The sequence below is a fragment of the Ischnura elegans genome, chromosome 1 (genome assembly GCF_921293095.1).
Source record: "Ischnura elegans chromosome 1, ioIscEleg1.1, whole genome shotgun sequence".
In the NCBI taxonomy this organism is placed as follows: Eukaryota; Metazoa; Arthropoda; class Insecta; order Odonata; family Coenagrionidae; genus Ischnura; species Ischnura elegans.
In genome coordinates, this window is record NC_060246.1 from 65,144,083 (window position 1) to 65,159,118 (window position 15,036).

The 15,036-nt window shown below is 35.8% G+C and overlaps 1 protein-coding gene across 1 annotated transcript in view; it reads left to right on the forward strand.

Annotated features, from left to right (window-relative positions):
- The window catches only part of LOC124162347, a 494,698-nt gene that overhangs the window by 373,082 nt on the left and 106,580 nt on the right, over positions 1–15,036 (forward strand). Inside the window, exon 8 of the mRNA XM_046538856.1 lies at positions 8,464–8,532. Coding sequence (XP_046394812.1) covers positions 8,464–8,532 — 69 coding nt within the window. The remainder of the gene's footprint in view (positions 1–8,463; positions 8,533–15,036) is intronic.

Sequence of the window (15,036 nt, forward strand, 5' to 3'; positions counted from 1 at the left end):
TTTTTAAAAGGGCGGCTGGGCAAATTTTGATGAAAAACGTAGTTTGCATAAAGTTTAATGTCGAAGCTATTTTTGATGTCCTCGTTAACTTTGAAAACGTTCAAATACAATTTTGAATCCCGAATTATTTGTCCCTGTTTCGATGCTGAGTCTTTAAGTTTTACCTAATAATTATTACTCCTTTATTTACACGGATAAATTTTCAATCAAAAGGTTACTAAAATAAAGTTTTATTCGAAATTTATATCGTTCGGTTTTTATTGCGTTTATTCCTAATTGACATGATTGAAGTTTCATTAAGGGAAACATTGGTGTACTGTCTAGTGTACACTTCAATTTGCTCAATTGAACAACAAGATTGCTGTAAATTGCAGTGACAACATAGCAATCGACCTCATTGATAACCATAAGGTACAGTGTTAGATGCAGTGCATGGCTGAGAAGGAAGTCTATTAGTACCCTGCGATTAAGTGGCAATGTACCAGGATGTGGAAGCTTATCCTCGTCTCACCACTTAACTAGCTGCCATCTTCCGGTGACAGCTGCATACCCTGACTTAGATCATTAATTTACTTGTGTCACAAGAGGAGAATGTAAACTCTATTGTGATTGATTCTGATAAACGACTGTCCCATGATTTTTCTTTTGAGAGCACATCGTGATGTTAACACTATATCGATTGATTTATTCATTTATGACCATCTGAAAATTTTGCTTCCCAGCATATACTGTGAGGTGTTGGATATTTGCGATAGAGGTTGATGTAAATTAATGTTTTAAATACTCTTTAAGTACAGTATTTAGCCATGTGCAAACGATTACCATTTAGTTGATTAATTTAGCAATGCGTAAACACCATAGCTCTTTCATTAGAGCAAGTGGAAAAGTATTGACTTCTAACAAAATCTCGTCGAGATTTTTTGAGACATTAAGTCATAAATTAGATAATAGTTAAAGGCGATTTTAAAATATTTTACTGTTTGATAAAATACTTTACTAAACAACTGCTTTTTTTAAGGATGAGGTGGTCACGAATTTTAACTCGTTAGAATACTAGGATGAAAAATTGGATGTAAATTCTTCAAAAATACCTTATTTATGTTCCTTAGCGATGCGCTCAGTGGAATTACTTTTACTGTAATCACATTTTGAAATTCCTTAATATAGCTAAATTTAGTAGGAATACAGTGCTTTCTAGCTTGAGGTTGATTTCAACTTGAGGAGGAAACAAAACTAACTTGAGGAGGAATTTCAAGCACTTTACTAGTAATCCATGGAGAAGCCATTTGCGTCCAATTGCTTTATAGTACTTATTTTCCGTCCATATACTTCAAACTATTAGTGTTTTCGCAACGTAATGATTCAAGAATCTTATGCTCAATAATTACTGGAAAAAGGTAAGTATAAAACTAAAGTTTCCTTTGCTATCGCTATTAAGCTAACACTTAAATAGGACGACTTTACCGTAAGTGAATCATAAAATTCTGTTGTTAGTAACTTCTCACAAGGACGTCAAATCGACAGTGAAAATCGTTAGGGTGTTCTCTGCCATTGCGAAGAAATAAATGAAATGCTAAGGAGGTAAAATATGCACACGTAATAAAAAAAACTATATAAACGCTTTGAAATAATTACCACGTTACCGTCCCATAATAGAAATCTTACGTTTCCAAAGTATCTGGATAAATAGTATTTAGAATTCCCTCAGTATCCTTAATTACCTATTCGATGAAAAATTCGATGCTGTTCAATATTAAGCGTTTTATTATATTGAATTTTATACTTATAAATTGGATGAAATATCTCCAACAAATCCCTTAACCCAACGTATCGGTATTTTGTCAAAATTCCTCTCTTATTTGAGGTTGCTTTTTATTTTTTTCCCCTTGAATAAATTTTATATTGAAATTTCGAATCGATCTTTGGGTCGTTATGGATGGATCTGTATTCTATATTAAATGAGCTTCTAAGCTATGTTAGTTAAAAAGTGGTAACTATGCAGACGCACTCAATTTTACAGATGGGTCTAAGAAGGTAATTATTACCGAAAAAATGAATTTAATATCGTGCAGCAGTTATTTACCCTAGTTAATTCTGATAATGGATGAAAATCCAAAGTATTTAGAAGAAATCCCTGTGGAGATTTTTTTATTTTGCTCCTACCGCATTGATAAGTTACGTATTTCTAGGCTAAATGTTTCGACGGCATAGGAAGGAAAGAATGCATGCGTTTTTTTTTTTTTTCAAAAATAAAAATTATATTTTACATTCATTTTCAACATTAATGAAAATTGCTCGGAACTTAATTTGTTAGCGCTTGCAATTTAAAAGTGTTTTCCAAATTTTTCTACAGCTTAGGCTTTTTTTATTATTTGTAGAATAAAAGATGTTCAATTACAAACTTTTATATTTAAAATGAGCATTCTTGCATGAAAATTAGGGGAGAAATATGAAAGATATCATTAAATTTCAGTAGTACTGATAGTAGATAGTACCTACTGATAGATTTCAGTAGACTGAAGTAAATATAAGGCTTGGGATCAAATTTAGCTCCAATAACTTTGATTAAAAAGAACTATTTTCATAATGTTCCGTCAGATGTGCACGGAAAGTCTGTGGATGGGCAACGGTAGATTCAAAAGCATTTTTTTGCGATTAAACTTGACGTATTGGGTCGTTCCGTTCGGTTTATTGGTGAAAGAGGCGTCGGGAGAGGTTTTACGGAGGCATAGACCAGGGGACCAGGAGACCTTCCATATATCTGATTAAGCGTAGCCGTAATCGATTCGTGGAGCAATGGGGGTAAACGCTGAATATTCGGCTTTTGCACGCTCAACTCTATTTGCATTTTATCGGCACAACCCATGCGGTCGGCTAATGTGAAAATAAATGTCCTTCAACATTGCTTGCCTTCCGGAGTCAATCCATCAATCGGTGGATAATTTATACAAGATATTAATTTTCAATATCTCAGCTCTATATTTCACCAATGGGATCTAGAGGAATATAAAAATTTATCCATAATTTTTTTCTTGAGCTTCTGTGCGACCAGAGTTGATGTCGGATTTAAAGGAATTTAGAAAATTATCCACAATTTTTTTGCTAAGCGAATGAGGCTGGGAGTCGCTGGAGACCCGGAGGATTTGCGCTAGGCTTAGATAGCTTGAAAATTTTAGAATAGATTTCTTTAAGAGCGACACGGAGAACATATAATTAGAATTTTATTTCTAGGTCCAACAGATGAGATAAATTAAGAGAGATGTTTTTTCGAACGGATAGATAGGCGAATTAGTTTTTTCCCCGAACCTTATAGGACTTGAGTAACTGGTAGTCGTAATTTTGTTTGAGTATTTGCTTTTAATAATTAGATGGATGGTGTCCTAACACCCAAAGCCACATACCTTTTTAGGCGGCTTGCGGGGTAAAATATAGGTGTAGACTGTGTGATCGGAGTTGTTCATTCAACCAATCGTACCAGTTTGTTTATCGTACTTATCAGTCGGTAAAAAAATCATTCATTTTGGGAAGAAAATAATACGGTTATACCATTATTCATTCACTCAGTGATTTAACTCGTACGTTGGTTTGGATAGGTGAGGATAGACCTCGTACGAGACTGAGTCGCAGTTTCTTTCCTTAGGCTACCTCGGACTCCGAGAGTTTATTTTGGAGTGTCAGGAGGCTCCACCCTGGGTTTAAACCCGGGATCCCTCGATATGTAGCCAAGCGCTCCACTTACTGTGTAACTAGTCTCATTAAATCCCCACCAGGTTGCACATTTGTTACATTAGAACATGTCATATTTAAAATTCCTATTTTAACGTCAAAATTTGAAGTAAAGATTTCATTTGGAATCAATCGGCATGCCAAAGATTTTAAGGCTCAATTTCTTGATAAAGTAAGGGGCGAGAGGATTGAGTTGAAAGTATTGAACCAGTTCTGAATTCATAAATACGAAATTATGGAGCTCCATACCTCATTAGCCATCAATCAGAGTTTCCTCTTAACTAACTTTACTAACCTTAATGAAGCCTTTTTCAAAATAAAGTAATGATCCATAAAATAATTTATTTACAGAATCCCAATTAGCGCTGTCTGTGGCATAAATATAATTATGCCATATTTTTTTAATCGTTAGGTTATTTACCATGGTTTCGTATATTTAATCTCAAGTACTACCGGATTTTTTTTTGCCCGTTGCTAACTTAGTAGAGAAAAAGAAATGTATTCATTACAAGTTAATATATTTCTCTGAGTGCTCAACATTTTGAGATATTTAAATTTCGTGAATTACTTTTGGTTTCATACACAATAATTTCATTAAAAGTTATGTACGTTCTTGTTTTATGCCAACCACTTCCACATTTTAAGCAATATGAAATATTTATACCAAAAAATCCGTAGTTGAAATCCAATTTCTGGAGCACAAAAGAATAATGCGTATTTTATCCGTATGCTTATTCAAATTCATCTTTGTACTGTTAAATCTTTGTTCTCTCGGATTGTGGCAGAACAAAAATACCCTAATCCGAAGATATTTATTATGATCCAAGACGTGTGTGACAGCAAATGGACTAGTTAGTTTTATTCGGTGTTACTCCTTTAACCTTCGTATTACAAGTATCATTCACCGCCCGTGTTTATGAGACTGCAACCAAAAAATTAGAGAAAAATTAATATCATACGGCATTTTGCTCGCAAATTTTAGACTACAGTATTGTTTCTTTCTCTTAAAGCTGCATATCGGGGGTATTTTAATTAAAAATTCATTATGTGATTCCCGCAAACAGCTCTTATTATCCAATCGAATGAAGAGGCCTCGATGGGTTCTGAATTTTTATTGCGTACTTCAGTTTTTAAATTCGGATCAAATCTACCACGCAAAGCGATCACGGATAAATTAAAATAAAATTTTGAATATCCATTTCAAATGACTTCTTTTTTATACTGGAAAACGCTCCGCATTATTGAGATAGCTTTTATGACCGAGACGTGAGCGTCATATGGAGTGCCCGTAATTACCCGTACAAGGTGCTTCTCAGTGAAGCATCATGTATGTTGAAAAAATATACGATATTAATAATCTGTGAGGTAATCTTATTAAATACCTATTAAAAGACAATAATTGTACAGATTTAATTTAGGAATTCACCGAAGAAACATCAACTGGAACCGTTCGAATTATTTCAGCCAATTACCGCTTTTTCGAATCTCGTCGTAATTTTCAGTATGATGTAATTCCAAAGAACTCAAAATTTTGTTTCAAATTAGATGACCTTCACGTGCGATCGATTGTATAAAATGCGGCTTTTGGTTAAACGGCAATTTTCCTTCCGTATTTTTTTTTACTCTCTTTCTCGACATTGTGAAACGAAATCGCGACCTCTATTTTTTCATTTTAACAGATGCGCATCGTTAGCCTCTACATATTCCTCCTAATTGGTGGCCTTTCATGCCTTCCCCGCAGTACTTTGAAATTTTGTCATTGTGTGCTGTTAACAGAAAAAAACTTCCGAGAGAAGGACCCTCATTCTCCGAATATTAGGCTGGCGTTGAACGAGTATCCGCGGTCGCAGTAATTGCTATAATGCATGTCTATTTTAGTGTCTGTTGCCTATTATCAATAAAAATTTCCTTGATATTTTTCGCAAAGAATTGGCTGTGATCATATCGTAAAAGCATAACCAGCCGTTTTTTTCATTGGAAGATAATTTCATTGAAATATTCTTACTTTAACCCTGTAAAATGTAGATCACAACGCTACTTGTAAAGGAATCGAACACACAAAAAGGAAGGAAGGCAAGAAAATTAGCAATGGGAATTGGTGATATAAAATATTTCGCTTATATTCTGCGTGAGAATTTTCGCTAAAATTCTACGGTACTCGAAGTAGTCCATTGAACGTCTGATCAACGCATTTACAATCTTAGAATAAGCTCCAACCTTCAGGATCGCCAAAATTAATCTGGCATTTCCTGTCACTCTGTTAGGTAAAGAACGATATACTATGCTCATCCTACTCGAACTTTTCGCGACAGCTTGTAGAAAGAAATAAGCGTACTTGAAAGACATTTGTTAGATGGAACTGCCAAGGGTTGAGGTTTATCAAAAGCAGTTAAATTTTTAAAACCGCAAAATAATGCGAATCCAAGCATAAACTAACTATTCCTTTGAAATCAAGTTAGAATCCTGAATCGCAAAAATAGCTATCAAAAATAGTTTTATATTAGTTATCGTTGAGGTGTACTTACCCAAGAATGTTATTAGCAAATTAATTACCGTATTAAAAAAACTTATAAAAATAATCATGAAATTTGATTCTTAATAGATATTACTAAATATCTCATTGAGTCGATGCGAGTTTCAAGAAAGTCGAGAGAATGATTTTTGTCCGCCTTTTTCCGCATCCGGACCACTGTGCGTGTTCTCGTCGATCTGTGAGAGCCCGCGTGGTGTCACAGTTGGCATATAAATTTCAGAATTGCTCCCTGAAATGGCAGTGAAGATTTCTCGGGTCTCACACCGGGCAAGGTCCTCCATATCTCCTTCCGGAGTGTCGATGTGCGAGTTAACACAGCTCGCTGGTTCTTGATTCCCACTTCCCAGTGAGAATCAAGAACAAGCGAGTGAGAATCAAGAACAATTAATATATAGGCGAAAAGAATAAAATAATACGTCAATTATATTTTTGATGTTTTTTTATTATTTTAAATTCCAGATTATTTCATCACGTGAATACAGCTCCATATATTCGATCATAAATTATGAAGAAAACTCCCTAATCCTGCTCTCTTTGGCGAATCATGTCACTTTTTGTAAACTCGGCAATTCAACTAGAGCCGCCGCCCGGCACCGCATGAATTCCACAAGAACAAGGCTTGAAATGGTTGCATCGCTTACCGGACGACTTTCCACGTTTGCTTTACTGGTACAAAATAGTAGTGGCACTCCAAAAATGGATGTGACGCTAACGTCTGTCAATTAAAACTTTCCACTCTCTTCAAGTGCGAAAGTTGGCCACAAAGCGAAGTGGTGGTGGTCATGAAAATCAATTTCCTCAAAGGATCGTGCTCGGATTTCCAGCAAAAAATTTTGTCTTAGTTAGCTGGATTCCTTGCCACTTGTATGAGTTGAGGTAGAAGCTCCAGACTTACCGAGGGCCCTTCTCGAGCTCTTCCATTCACAATAGCCGCCGAGAGCATGGTTGAAAACCATCAATGAAGCGTCATTGATGCTTTAAAACAACCCTCAATTCAGAAATTCTTCTCATACCTTGGGCAACGTTTTCTCCCTTTCGAATACGAACTAAAAGACTCTTGAGCACGACACGGAACTTCATTGCAGGAAAAGGGAAAATAAAACTGTCACTTCCTGCTCTTGCTGGTGAGAAGTTTCAATAATCCGTTTCAATAACGCGGAAAAGTTTTTGACCGTCAACAGATTACGGCGATTTTCTCCTTGGTGATGCATATTTTTGCTCATTGCTTTCAATTGGAGAAATAAATTTTTGATTATGGATTCGATATTCAAAGATCTATTTGCCATTGATTTCAATTCATTTTTTGCATTCTTTTTTTTTGCAAATTTACTCTTCATAATGACGCCGCCAGATTCTTTTCGAGTATATACATGTTTTTGAAGATTTTTTTCTCCATCGTAGGTGAATGATCTTTTTATCATTCATACTTTTATATTTTGCTGCATTTGTAAAATTTTTCCTCGTAAAATAATGATTGGCGATCGACCAGATCGTAATAAATATGCATGGTTCCATATTTTGCAAATAAGACTATGCATTACTTTTTCTCGGGTTTTTGGTGTTTGCTACAGAAGAGACAGTCATGCTGCGATCACGGAAGGCATCAAAACATGCATCGATGCCAAAAAGTTACTAAATGTTATTTTAAGCATTTGAAAATGCTCACTGTGTTGAGATTTATACCAATATCGATCCTAATTTCATTTTCACATCGATGTTTTAAATGTAAAAAGGACGCACCTAGTCTTGTTACATTAGGAAGTGTCATCCCGCTGGCCACGGTTCATAGTAGGTAATTTTTTACCTCCCTCCCATCATTGGTTTCCGCCTTTCCTTTTGCAAATTATATTAATACGAGTGGGACCGCCTTTTTGGACTACTGTCTCCACAGAAGCGTTTTGTATCTTATACAAATGGATGTGATGTTTTATCTCCCTTTTTGAGTGGGTCCAAATCAAATTTAAATAAATTAATTCTTGGTATTTACATCCATTAGTCCAGCGTGAATTGTCTTTCAAAGGTTTTAAGAGTGAGAGGGCTTCATCCTCAAAAGCCCAATTAATTATTGAAAATGGAAAGGATAAAATCCGAGTGTTACGCTACGTAACATGAGGGCAAATCAGTGAATATTTAATTATATTTTTGGGGATATGCCTGTGGGCAATAAGTGTGTATTTAAGTGATTTTCTAATTCTCTTTCGCAGGTGGTGCGAGCTGCTAGTCCTGTCCTACTCCGAGTAATCACTCTTGGAGCGTTTTTCGTTTACTGCACGGTAAGTACAGAAAATTAGGTGTTGATGCATGCTGTATTAGCGCTTAATTAATTGGACTGTAATTTTTCCCGCTTCCCTTCTAACTATAAGAAATTATTCGTGGGTCTTGTGCAGCATTTACAATCCGCATGCCTTTGCTCCAATAAATTCGGAAAAGGCTAGAGTAAAATACTCAAGTTTTTTGTAATTTAATCCGTAATTCATTTACTACGTTCAACCCTTCTCTTGAATAAAAAAAATTATTTCATTTTTCCCATTCTTGATTATTATTATTTTCGGTAATAATTATATAACTTATGAATTGAATAGTCATAATTCCTTTAATTATCTACTTGATTACTCTGACACTTATTTAGTTGGATTCAAAGGGTTAAGAGGAAATGTATAAAGTAATCCAGTAGCTGAGGTTGATAAAGGTTATTAATTTCAAAATTTATGTAATCAAGACCTCTGTTTTTGTCCCATAATTAATTACAAATTATACGCTGTATTATGCTAGCGTTCCATGGAATCGAGATTTTAGTTGTAGATTCAAAAATTACGGTAAAATTTATCATCACTGAGAGGAATACGGTAATTATATTATGATATTAATATTCATTAAAAATACTGATTTTTCATGCGAATTTCAACGTACGTCATCGACCTTTTACATAAACTGAAATATTTTGTTTCACGGAAGAAAAAATTGTTTATTACGATATGTGAATCATTTATTTCATCATTGGTATGGCGGCGAGTGCACATAATATCGAGAATAAGAATTATGATTTCGCATTTGCTCTCAGTAAATTACATTGCATCATTAATAATGTTTCCTGGTCCCATCTCTCTGGGAACTGTATGAAAGAATTGTCGTACGAATTCGATCCTCAGAAAGCTCTTTCATTTTCGTTTCTTCCGTGTTCTGCTGACAGTTCACAATGATGTTAATACAAATTTAATAGTCACAATTTGAGTTTTGGAGGTTATATGGGAGACGTAAATCCATCGAGTGCGAAAGAAATAGAATTAACTAATGATATATTTTTACAACCCCAGAGATCTGCTTAAAACTTTTACGGGAGTCACCCGCAATGCACCAATTGTGCGAGAAATCCACTGAGAAATAAATTATTCACCTAGAGCAGGATTCGAACCCGGTTCTCCCGATTTCCGGTCGAGTTCGAGGTCGAGTCTCGCAAAAAAAAGTATCCACGTGGAAGATTGACGCCTCGGTAGCTTAACTGGCTAATGTACTCGACCGGTTATCGGGGGATCTGGGTTCGAATACTGGTTAAGGCGAGAGATTTTATCGCTGTGGATTTTTCGCACAAGTCCTTTTTTTATCAATCAGTGGCATTAGTCTACCTTATTTATGACAAACGGTCGATATGTGTTTTATAATTTCGTTTTATATTCGTTCCGGTGGAAAATTATCCCTGTGAACTTTCGCTGGCTAATTACTTAGAGCTTTTAAAGCAATATGTGGGGGAAAGATTAATAGCGAAAATTTGTTTGGCCAAAAGCATTGTTTTTGTTGATTCAAATTGACTTCTTTTTTATGTGCAATACCCGCGATGATGTCTACAAATTTTTAATGAAATCGAAATGTTAGATTATTTATTCGTCTTGAATCGTTCGTCTCTTTCCATTTTGAATGATGAGGGCAAAATCTTGTAGTGTTTGTGGCGTTAAAATGATCTTTAAATCAAATTGTTAAGTGGAAGGACAAAATCCTCATTTCAATGAATTTATAATGTATTGGAGTTACTTAAACATTGTAATATTTTCTTTCGAGTCGAAACTTTTTTCCGTCATGAAGCCTAATTTTCTGAAAACTATTTTAACCCATAATGTTGCTTCTAAGCAACACTGAAATTGCATACATTTTCAGCTATATTTAGAAAATATATAAGCTACGTATATGGTGTAAAGCTTAATGAGGAAATATTTAGCTGCAACAATAATCATAATTGAGTGTTAAATTTTCCTTTTTTTCCAAATGAAAAATCTTGAAATTTGATTTGTCCCAGAAGCAGCTCTGGGTTACAAAGGGTAAAATGCCATTTCATTGCAACCGAAGTGGGTCATCCGCTAGATACACTAACCTTCAGATAATGAGGAACTTGCATGGGTCGTAGATTGCTCTAAAAACTATTTTGAATAAGTCAAATGGATACATTAGCTCGCAAAAATACCTTCAGTTTCTCCATTCAACATCAAAAGAAATAAAAAAATTGCATTTAAAATCGAGAAAAATTTCTCTGAGCCGACCACTGCGCGAAGACACCCGAGCGTTGCCGAGGCCAGGCGTGACGTCATAGGTGCCTAAACAACCGTGGGGAGTAGGGAAATACGCTGAGCGCTTGGAGTAAAATTTGTTTGGAGGGAGTATTTAGCCGCTAATCGTCACTTTATTTTGTTCTGTTATTCTTGGGCAAGTTTTCCTATTGCTATTGTGCCTAGTTTATTACTTGGGATATTAATAATGCGGCATCGGGATGATGAAGTACAAGCGTTTCACTTCGTGTGTTTTAGTTATCAGAAAAATGGATGATAACGTTGCCACTCGTTCGAATAGTGCACCTGAAATTCATCTACGTCTACATAATACCCCGCAAGCCGCCTATAGGGCGTGTGGCACGGGATGTTAGGACACCAGCCTTTTTTTAGGACACCAAAAATTGATGCCATGACCCTCATGGAATTTGTTAAGACAAATTATTGCTATACGTTGGCGGCAAATCGAGTTGTAAAAGAAACTTGTAATACTACAGGATAACGATCGTAAGCTGTGCTATTGACATTAGAGTAAGCTGTGCCGTTGAATTTGGCAACGCCGGATTAGCGGAGAAGGTAGTCCTATCCGTCCTACGGTACGAATTCACAGCAAAACAATCTGCACACAATCCACATGTGAGATCGCGATCGGTTCCGCTGTCAACACACACAAGCTACAACCTATTTCAATAATATAGGTAAATCCATAAACAATATACTACCATAAACAATAAAAATATAGCGGGAAATTGGCAAATACTCTTATGAAAAACTGGATGTCACTGTCACATTCTTATATTCATCACGTACAACTTACAATAACAGAACTCGTTATGATGAATACAACTATTTATTCACTGATTTAAACCCTTAAATTAGCCCACACAGGTGACGTTTCTCACTACTATTCGTTGAAATAATGGAATAACAAACTTCACTCACAGTTTTCATTTCAATAGCGTGATCGTGAAATGTCATATCTACGGTGAACAACGGAGATTAGCACGCCACTGACAATTTTTACACTACTGTTAGACATTTATCGATAGCGTAATAGCACTTTTTACAATTCAATCACGATGGAACACTGATAACCCACCACCGCTGCCAGGTATGTGAAAGGTCGTTACCATAGTCTTGTTAGTGTAACTGACCTCTTAGATAAACTCGGATGGGAATCTCTGTCGGACCGTAGATTGAAAAATAGACTAAACCTTTTAGATAAATTCAAGAGCAGAGTCTTTTCTGACGAAGTTAACCATATCTTGCGGACGCCAACGTACTACGGAAAATCAGATCATATAAATAAAATAAGAGAGATAGATTGTAGAACAGACAGATTCCGAATGTCATTTTTTCCACGATCAATAAGAGATTATAACGGCAGCAATAGAACTCGTAAATAGATTGCATGACTTGTAGTGTAGCCTACTAACCTATGTAAAACTTAATGCATGTTTCTGAATTTCTATTCTATATTCTATTTCTAACAGCATATAGTGGAATAGTTTGTTATTATACGGGACGTTTTTGGACGGTGTGGTGTGCATGTGGGAGTCCAAATGCATGCTGCATGCTGGTGATTGATCACCCCCTGCCAAACACCCTAGAGGTGGCTCGCAGGGTATTATGTAGATGTAGATAACTCTTGGCCGATATTTTTCAACCTTGTCAAACTTTGTGCATTACAACCACTGGCACTGTGATTATTAGCAGTAGCTTAACGGGAGATGTCACGTTGAAAATAACACTATTTTGGCACAAAAATGTTTCTAGATGTCTCCAATCAGCGAGCAAAAGTTGCATTGACTGGAATTCACCCCATAATACAAGCACAGACAGTCCTAAACGACGAATTCTCCGGTACCTACGAATAAACGGATGAAGTTATTGTATATAAAAGCTAAGCGGACATCAGTAAACATCAAAATCCTTCTAATTGCATACTTAAATGAATTATATGCCGTCGATAACATCAACTTACAATTAACGTATCTCCCTTCCAATGGCCGTGGCTCAGACTCCTACAACGATGTTATTTAGGTATTATAGAATTTTTGGTTTAACTGCTCCAGTTTTATATTTTATGCCCGTACTCAGATATTTATATTATAAATAATGCAAAATATGAGGGCTTCCAAGCCTCTATCGTCGGATATTTATCTTTAAATATAAAATAATCAACACGTCTAACAAACGAAGCTCTCACAACTGCTGGCAACTATTATAAACAATCACAACAATAGCTTCGCGTGATGTTTAGACACCTTTGACGTCATCGAGGCTTCGTCGGCAGTGGCTGGGGGGTGAGGGAGTTTTTCCTGCGCTTTAAAATTCGTTATATTTATCATTAAATATCTCGCGAAGGAAAACTCAGATAAACATGCGGTTTTCTTTGTTGTATTCAGAAAATAATTTTCTATCCGCCTGTGAAATAAAAAAAATTCATGCAAGTTCCCCATTACAGATACAAATTAATTTTTTAAATGCCTATCAAACAATCGATAGTAAAATAATAGGGAGTATATAACTGAAAATATATAACGTGAACAAAAGTACCACGTGCAAACTTTTAGCCTGTTCCGACTCACTTTTACGCTGACATAATGAGAGAAAGAAATGAGAACTTCACCGTACAATACCCTCCACCCTAAGTGGGTGCTTTTCAACTCTATATGCATCATATGGACTTTTCCTCGTGCCTCATATTGGCTCTCTTGAATGCATGCGAGTGTGGGATTCACTTGATGAAATATAGGTCCATCCACTGCATAATCCCGTTACCGAGTGGACGATGAACGTACAAACCTCCAAGTTAATTAAGAACCCCCAATTGCACCCCATCCAACACTTATTTGTGCATTGTTCAGAGCAGAGGAGGATCCAGTATTTTTTTCTAGGGGGGCACAAGGGTCTGACAGGTCTTCTCATATTTGAGGCTAAAAACAAAATACAGAAATTACCGTGGAAAATATTGTATTTATTTTGATATGAAAGTTATTAATATTAAATTAAACGATTGAGGCTCTGTAGTACACTAAATAAAACGAACGTACCTAATGATAATCGTATTGATATTCTTGTCTATTTTTAAGTGCCTGAGGAATTCGCCAACGGTTCTAAGTGCATCCTCTATTGCTTCAGACGCCTCTGATACGTTTCCAATACCCTAACTTTAACGGCCGTATTCATAGATTTCCGCTAAAACACGCTAGTAGGGCGACTAACTTAGTCGGCTACTAGGACCTTTTAGTCGCCTACTAAGATATGGTATTCATGGATTGTATTACGTGAGCTACTAAGAGCTACTAACTTAGTATGCTACTAGCCAGCTCGGCACCCGATACACGGTAGCGATTTGGGTTCAACCCGCTAGGCTACGCTTGACAACACTGCATCTGACTCCTCCGCGGCGCGGAAAATTCGTAACACTATCAAACAAAAGAAATTGATTCAGCAAAGTGCATTGAAATTTTTACTTCATAACGGATAATTCGATGTGATATCGCATCTCAGACATATTTTTTTATTGCTGTACACAAAAATTATGCAATACCTTTGGGAAAGGGTAGATTTATGAGTAATACCGAAGCATTTGTATGTTTGAGATGCAGTTATTGCTTTACAAACGGCCGTATATTTATTGATCATATAAATTGCGTATTGCTTGCACTTCCGATATTTGTTTCCATTAGTGTATGCGTGATTAGTATGGAAAAACATAACTAGCAACGTAAGTATTATACATATCTGTATTCGGAAAGCAGAAATACACCTCAATGTCGGAGTAGAAACGAAAACTTTTGCAATGCAGAAATGAAACGTTAAGAAAATAACGTTGAGATTAATGTGTGAATGACACACATTTATTACGTTACAAACACCTACGTGCGAGCAATTAGTAACATATGTTTGCAACTCCTAAAGTGTTAGTCAAGGAAACAACAATCTGCTTCGCTACATTTAAATATTTCAAATATTGACAGCGTGCGGAAATATACGGCATATAGTTTACTAGAGGTGGTTAATGTAAAAAACAAAGCATAATTAACGTAACTTGTTTTACTTATTTATTGCTGATCATATCACAAATAGGACTACAACGCACACAACATATCACTTCACATTTCACGACCTGTCTTTATGACACTTATAATCCGTACATTCTGAATCAACTGGTTCAATGAAAAGCTTGACTCACACTTAATTTAAAACACTTTAACGTGACTCTAGTAAACAATG